Source organism: Nanorana parkeri, unplaced genomic scaffold (genome assembly GCF_000935625.1).
Source record: "Nanorana parkeri isolate BGI_ZX_2015 unplaced genomic scaffold, ASM93562v1 scaffold122, whole genome shotgun sequence".
Lineage (NCBI taxonomy): Eukaryota > Metazoa > Chordata > Amphibia > Anura > Dicroglossidae > Nanorana > Nanorana parkeri.
In genome coordinates this window covers 413,576-421,445 of record NW_017306390.1, presented here as the reverse complement: position 1 = coordinate 421,445, position 7,870 = coordinate 413,576, and the positions used below count along the sequence as shown (strand labels likewise).

The 7,870-nt window shown below is 40.8% G+C and overlaps 1 protein-coding gene across 3 annotated transcripts in view; it reads left to right on the top strand.

The window, feature by feature from the left end:
* The window catches only part of MID1 (midline 1), a 169,685-nt gene that overhangs the window by 142,500 nt on the left and 19,315 nt on the right, over window positions 1–7,870 (top strand). For all 3 annotated transcript variants that reach the window (XM_018553510.1, XM_018553513.1, XM_018553512.1), the window contains exon 8: window positions 2,904–3,065. In XM_018553510.1, the coding sequence (XP_018409012.1) occupies window positions 2,904–3,065 (162 nt within the window). The remainder of the gene's footprint in view (window positions 1–2,903; window positions 3,066–7,870) is intronic.

Here is a 7,870-nt window from a genome sequence, read left to right as displayed (position 1 = left end):
CGCCTGCGGGCGCGGGCAAGGGGGCGTGTCTGAGCGGACGTCTAGAGACGCCCGCTCAGATCGAGAGAGCTCCTGGCCGGCCGTTTTTTTACTACGGCCGGCCCGGAGGTAGTTAAAAGCACTTGAGTAAATACTTTCAGATGGTAAAGCCTGAATTCATATGCTGCATTCTTGTTTTGAGTCAGCTACTGTAAAAGTATTAAAGACAGGGGAAACCTAGGCAACTGCCATTTTCAGATGAGGGTCAACACTAACAGCCTCCATATTGCTCAGTGTGCAGGATTCCATTACTAACCAGTTCCAATGATTTGCTTGTATAAAATGTGATACATTACATTCAGGTGCTGTTGTAATTTCTTTTCAGGGGTTAAAAAACATCAAATCCAGACAGCTTTCTTTCCATGAGTCCATGTGCTTTTAAAATGTTATATATGAAAGCTTAGTTAAAGCCTTCTGCTGCTCATAAACAGCAAAGCACTAAAGTGAACACTCATAATGCAGTCCATTTGCATTTAAGTAGGTTATAGCAGCGACAAAGCACCTCAAGTGGATTGCTACATATTTAACATGTGCAAGTACTCAGCTTTTGCTTCAATATTTGCAGACGGAAATAGCTGTCTTATCCTGAAGTTTTGCTTATTAGTTTTAAATTATTTTTTTTGTAGAACAATGTAATGAGTCTACACCAAACTGATGAGCTAAATACGTAGTACATTTCACATTAAGCACAGAAAATTAAGAGTGCCAGAAAATAAAAATCTCTGCAGATTATTTCTACATGCCTTCTGTATGTGTGCTGTCGATTGAAAATAGTGCATTAAAAAGGGAACTTGGGGCTCAAATGATATGGTATAAAATGGTGTTAACATGCAGAGTAAAAAAATTAAAAAAATAACAGTTTATGGGCTAGTTTCATACATAGTAAACATAACAAAGCTTTAAAATGCAAAGAGCTCTAACTCATAACAACCAATTAGAATTTCACTTAAGTCAAACCAGAACACAATGAATTCGGATTGGTTTCTAAGAGTAGTGAACATTGCATTTGCTTATTGCACTGTTTTCTGAAATAAGTGTGACAAAGAATGGTAATGGGATGTTGGCTATTGGAAGGTAAAATCATTAAAATTACACTTATTCAGGAATTAAAAATGCATTCAAGTACCCTAAATATTAATAAAAATGTATCTTATTTGTGTATCATTTACAAATCCTGTAGATCCTCAAATCATCTCTGAATTTGTGCTGACACTGTCCTTCCTTCTGGAGGGTGGTTACTTGCCCTTGTGATCGTCTACAATTTCACTACAAATTAGTAAACTAAACGAGATTGTAGAACATCACAGGAGTGAGCTTGGAGTGGTGGCTATTTTACAACACACACAGGGACCATGGGGAACAAAAGTAGCCACCCTCCAGGAGGAAGGCCAGTGTCAGCACCAATTCAGAGATGATTTGATGATCTATAGCCGAGTGATACACAAATAAGATACATTTTTATTAATGGTTAAGGTGCTTGAATGCATTTTTAATACATAACTCTTGAGTTTAGTGTCACTTTAATTTCTTATATATGCATTATATAGCTTTCTCTTACATTTTACTCCCTTTTATTTTTCTGTGAATAAAATAAAACAACCACATGTGCAGGAATGCCATTTGATAGTAATTTTCTTAAAGACTTGCAGAAAGCTGACTGGGATTTTATGGGGTAAAAATCAAAAGTGAAGCCATTCTTGCACATGGAAGAGTTAATATGCCACCTTTTGGTAGAAAAAGAACAGTCATCAGCCTTCCCATACCTACTTCACCAGCTATATATCTGTCTCCAGCTAATTCATTTGTTTAGCTAGATTTATTGGATGTGATGGAGCTGCTGGAGTTTTGGTATTTGATTATGGTATCTTTTATTGGCACTTGAAATAGCGTTTTTTCTTGAAATATTTATCTTAGGAGTCATAAATGAATGTCTGTCTGGTTCAGGTTTTAGGTAGCAAAGGTACATGATAAAGCACATGATAACTCCATTAGGAAAAATTGTAAATTTCATTTCTTAGAATCCTTTTTTTGCAGTTAAAAAATTAGTAACAATTTTGCAACTTTTATGTTCTGATCATTTCCTTGTTATTTTAAAATTGACTCCTTCAAAGACTGCCAATGTCTGTAAACAATAGTAATTTCCAAAAAACATTTCTAGACTTTATTAAATCATTTTAGGGAATGTACATCTTGGATTGTTTTCCTTTATCTGGCTACAACAAATTCTTAACATTTTGAAAGGTTACATAGATTATAGCCCTGGCTCAACAGGAATAGGAATAACCTCAGAACCTGTTATATACTTGGCTATCTTTATTGCCAAGCATTTCTCCCTCTGAATGTGAGTCCTCAGTCCTCAGGCTGGCACATGTCTCTTTTTCTGTAGCCATTTCATAGAGGTAAATTGTGGTGACCATACTGGAATAGTCTAAGATCCATAGCTGGCAAGCTGTTAGGATCAGTGTGTCCTCTAATAGGAGGAAGCAGTCTGTGTGAAATAGTAAACAATTGTTACCACTTAACAGATAAAAATGTCAGTTTTGCAAAGTGAAAAAGTTCTACCTGCACAGCTGCCCAACAGGTAACATAGCCAATATCTCTGAGGGTCTTCAAAGATCTAACGGAGTTTAGGTGAATATGTATTTTAATGTTGCATAAAATCTAATGTTTACTATTCCTTTATAAATGCACTATGAAAGTCCAGGGTACATGGGAGGTATAAGTACTTCAAAAACACTATACAAACAGATCAGATTTTGCTTTCATTGATCATATTTTTCTTAAAGTTGCAATACACAGTCCTAAGTGCTTAATTTGGTTGTAATGTTTTAAAAAATGACCAATGTATTTAATTAAATCTTCAGGTTTATGTAACTCTGCCGACAGCTGGATGATTGTTCCAAATATTAAACAGAACCACTATACAGTACATGGTCTGCAGAGCGGCACCAAGTATATCTTCATTGTCAAGGCCATCAATCAGGCTGGCAGTCGGAACAGCGACCCTGGAAAATTAAAGACAAACAGTAAGTGATCAGAAAAATGGCAACTTTATCTAATTTCTCTTACTTTTTCTCCCTCTTTTTCAGCTCATCTCTCTTCCATACTGTCTCTAACACTCTTTCACTTTCATTTTCTTCAAATGTACCAGGCTGTTCTGGTACCAAGACAAATCTAGTTATCCTTGCAAGCTCTGTGTGCATCCAAGGGCCATGTGTACATGCAAAAATTGAAGCAGAAAACAGAGCAAATGGCATAGTGTTGATAAGAACACTTGATTAGATTAAATGTTAGAAATGCACTTACAATAAAGTGACTTGACCAGGACATATTACTAGGGCAAACAATCCAGAGGAACACCATGTCATGCCAACAGACACTGGAACATTATTACTAGAATGCCAGCAATAGGAGAGCTTGCAAGCCGAGATGGATGCTCTGAGGTGAACACTGGCAGAACCAAAAGGAAGGGAATTACAAAGCTGGTACAGAAGGGGGACCGAAATTGTATCCTGGGTGGAGCAGTACCTCCGCTACATTAACATGTTTCAGGCTCCCCTTTTCTATTCTTTCTGTCGCAGGCAGGCCAGAAGTGACCATCAGTGTTAAGAACAGGCTCAAACATTTGACAAAGCTGTTTCCTTTTCTAAGGCTGAAAAGTTTTGGTTAGAGTTAGACCTTAAAAAATAAGGCACAACCAATATAAACATTAGTTTATAGTAAAGAATAAGATCATATTTAAGCGGTGGTTCAATTTTGTAGATTTTCAGGAGCCCTAATGATTTTCTTATTTTAAAGAAAAGCTACACTGAGATGATATGCAGGTTGAAATTTCTGACCCCTTGTTTTGAAATTGCTAGTTAGCGGGCTGTTGTATTGATTCAATGGCTTTAATACTCTCTGGGACATTGACCTTAAACAAGTATAAAGATCTAGAGCAGTGGTTCTCAACCTCTCTAGGGCTGGGTCCCCTTGGTAACATTTGCACCAATACTAGTATTTGAGTGGTCTCTAAGGAGGCTAGTGGGACTCTCTGATGGTGCCCAGTGCAGGCTCTGTGATGCCCAGTGTGGCTCTTCGGTGATCAAGCACTCTCCTCCCCTCACTCCTGCCCGCTCCCCTCTCTCTGATCCCCGCTGCTGCAGCGACATCTAGGAGAACTGACACTGCTGTGCTAGGAGGAGGCTGAGGAGTCTCTTACCTAGCGCAGCACAGGCACATGGCGACCCCCTCAACTGTGGGTTGCGACCCACTTTTGGGTCGTGACCCACAGGTTGAGAACCACTGATCTAGAGTTATGACTTCATGCTTATTCCAGGCAAGTGGTTTTGACAGTATTGAAGCCAGATACAGTCATATTCTTGTATTCATGTAGGAAAGTCAGCAATGGCAGTCTTCATATTTCTGACAATAGAGGTTTTCTTTTAATTATACAATTTTCTATCCTAATTATAAAGTACAAAAGTAGTATAGCCATATTAACAGTCCTAAGGGATATGTTGCTATCACTATAACGTAGAACTATGGGCAAAATAGAAAATGTAATAACTAGGCTTGCAATAGGATTAATGTGTATCAGTCTGTCTGTCCTTATGCCCATTTTAATGGTATTAACTTACCTGGTGATCCTGCCAGCTGAACTGTTGATGTAGAATTTATTATGGAAGGGTTTAAATGTTCTCCCTGTGCTACATAAAGCTCTACAGCTCTCCCCCTCTACTGCAGGGGTCTATGATCCCATAAATTTTATCAAATCAAAAGGTGTGCAAGGTCTTACAGTTTGTTTTTCTTTAAAGAGTAGCTATAACTAGAGTAGAAGAATTGGTTCCCTGCTCTGAGGGAAGTTTGCAGAGGTCTTGCACACCCCCTACTGATAACAGAGCCAGTGCTCCCCAAGCAGCAGGGAGCATGAGCATTGCTGATTGCAGAACTATAGATCTAACTCAGCAGGGGACAGTCGAACCTCTGCACTGCTTCCCCACCATCTGTTCTACTCAGATTGTGTCAGCTTTAGAAATAAAACAAATTTTCTGACTCGGCACACTTTTGTTTTAATTCACCTGGAATGCATCTAGCAGCATGGGCTCTGCTTAATATGCTACATTTTACCTCTACAAATCACCAAGCATAAGAAAGATGAAACGATTTGACTCCTTGCAACATCCACTGAAAGGGCCATAGCGAGGGCGAGGCGACTGAGGCTCTCTCCTCAAACGTGGGTGGGGGCGCAGCCAGGACCCAGCGCGGCAGGGAGAAGTGGGGCGGCACAGCCTGCAGCTTCTCCTCTGGATCCCAGCTGCTCTCCCCCCTCTGTATGGGCAGAGGCAGCGGGGATCTGAGGAGAAGTGAAGCGTGGGGGGGTTGAGAGAGAGGGGCACTCGGCCAGAAACTGACAGTGTCTCCCTACTCCGCCCTCCCCGCCGGCTTCAGAGTATTACTTCTCCTCGAATCCCCGCTGCCTCTGCCCACACAGGCGGGGGAGAGCAGCGGGGATCCAGAGGAAAAGCTACAGGCTGTGCCGCCCCTCTGTGCGTGGCCGAGCGGCGGAGGATCGGTACATGTCAGTGATATGTACCGATCCTCTGTGTGCAGAGCAAACTCTGGAGCGTTCAGCTGATCACTCCAGTGTTTGTAAATAACTGGGGACACATAGTACAATGTAGAGTCCATGGTCCCATTGCACTCCTGACCGCCAAATCCCTTCAAGAAGCGGGTGCTGCGGTAGTCAACGGGTGGCATCCGTTATGAACACAGGTAGAGACAGACACATCGGCACTCCAAAATGATAAGCAAGCGTCTATTTATTGGCGTGCAGTATAGCAGATAGCAACGAACGTTTCAGGGTCACAGAGGATCCCCTTCCTCAGGAAAAAGCATGCAATGTACAATTTTTTGGAGTTCCGGTGTCTCTGTCTCTACATAGTACTATGTGTCCCCAGTTATGAATGAACAGGAAGTGCTTTACATCACTTCCTGTTCATTCATGAGTTTCTGAATGGGTAGTAGCACTCAGTGCAGAGGCTTCTCCACATTCAGAAACTGGTTGATAGAAAATATTTTCTGTAATTTCCATTCATATAGAACAGAGGCTGCAGACAAAGAGATTGAGGATTAATTTTATTTTTTTCTGTGATGAGATCACATGACGCCACGCATGGGTGACATCACATGCCTCTTGGGGGGGCACTTTTTTAGTTGGCACAATCATCCAGAGTTGGTGAGAAAAATAAAATAGAGCAAAAGGTATCCTAACTGGTTAAAGAAGTACTAAAGACTGGGTGTTTTTTACCTCAATACATTCTCTGCATCTTTTCTAACGCCCCAGTCCCCCCACACTTACATGCAGCCGGGAAGATACTTGGGTTTCCCCGAACTTCCTAGTTGTGGGAGAGGGTACTAATAGCAGAGGATCCCTAGGTTCCTTCTGCCGTCAGTAAAACTGTGGCTGCAAGTGTGGGAGCGTGGTGTGTGTCAATGGACGTTCACAGCTAGGTGCGGACACGGCCATGAGTGTGCCTCCGGCTAGCTGATGGAGGCATGCGTAACAGGGAGGTGGGGCTAGCGATTTGGATGCCGAGGAAATAAAAAAAATTGATAGACTAAAAAAAGTAGGGCTGGGGAAATTAACGATTCATTCCTCGTTTAATCGGTAAACTTTTTGATCGATTAAAATTCTTTTGATCGAAAATGAAAAGATTCATCTCTCCGCCGGCTTCTAGGAGTCCCGTCGGAGATCCGGTGACGTCACGGACATCGGCGTCACCGGACTCCTTCCCTCTTCCCCAAGTGGCTCCGTTGGCTAACGAAGGGAAGGGGGAGGAGTCCGGTGACGTTGATGGCCGTGACGTCACTGGACTCCTCCCTCTTGTCCTTGCATGAAATGGAATGGACAGGTGCTGCTACTTCAAATATTAAGCTAATACTTATGTTTACATCACCCTTAGGGCCTTGCTGTTTTACTATACTATGTAAATACATTTGTAATCCAGCACGTTTTTATTCTGAGTTGCCCCACTCAAGTGGCGGCCATATTGAGTGGGGCACGTAAGATTAATAACGTGCTGGATTAGTGTGATCCTAGTTAATTTTATAACTTCATTGCTGTGCTGTATGTGTATAGGCCAATGTAGTTGGATCTGTATGTGCGTTTAGAATTATTCGGAATTAATCAATTAATCAATTTTACAAAAATTTGATTAATCGAACACAAAAATTTGAATCATTACCAGCCCTAAAAAAAAGGTATTTTTTTAAAGTAAGTCTGCCAACAATAAATAGAAAAAAGAAAAGAAAAAAACTGAAGGTTTAATATCACTTTAATTTTGAGGCCAGCTGTTGTTGCCTTTGCTAACCTTGCTGCTCTAGGCTAGGGCCATTATGGTAAAAAGAGCCCAGCCAGGTAGGAACAGGCATCTCTGCAGATACTGTACGGTTAGGTGCAACAGAAAACAATGAAACTGTTGTCTATCATGTCACTGGGAAAAACTGCAATATTAGTTTGTGATCTCACCCTAGAATATGATAATTGAATATAATAAAGCTAATAAATAATATAAAAGCTGTCTGACAATGAATCGTTAAGTTCACTGCAAATCAGTTTAACAAATGTGCTTTAGAGTATTTCTGAGGTTTTGGCATTAATATAAAATGAAATGTCACAAGTGTCAGATTTCATCTGCTCTATGCCAAACAGAACATTGTATAAATCATGGAAACCGATCAGCAAAACAGGGAGCAGCCAAAAGGATGGTGTTAGGATAAGAAAGATAAAACAGGAAGATTTTTCTAAGTTTGCTCCAATTTTAAACAGCAACAATTTGTATCTGGCACA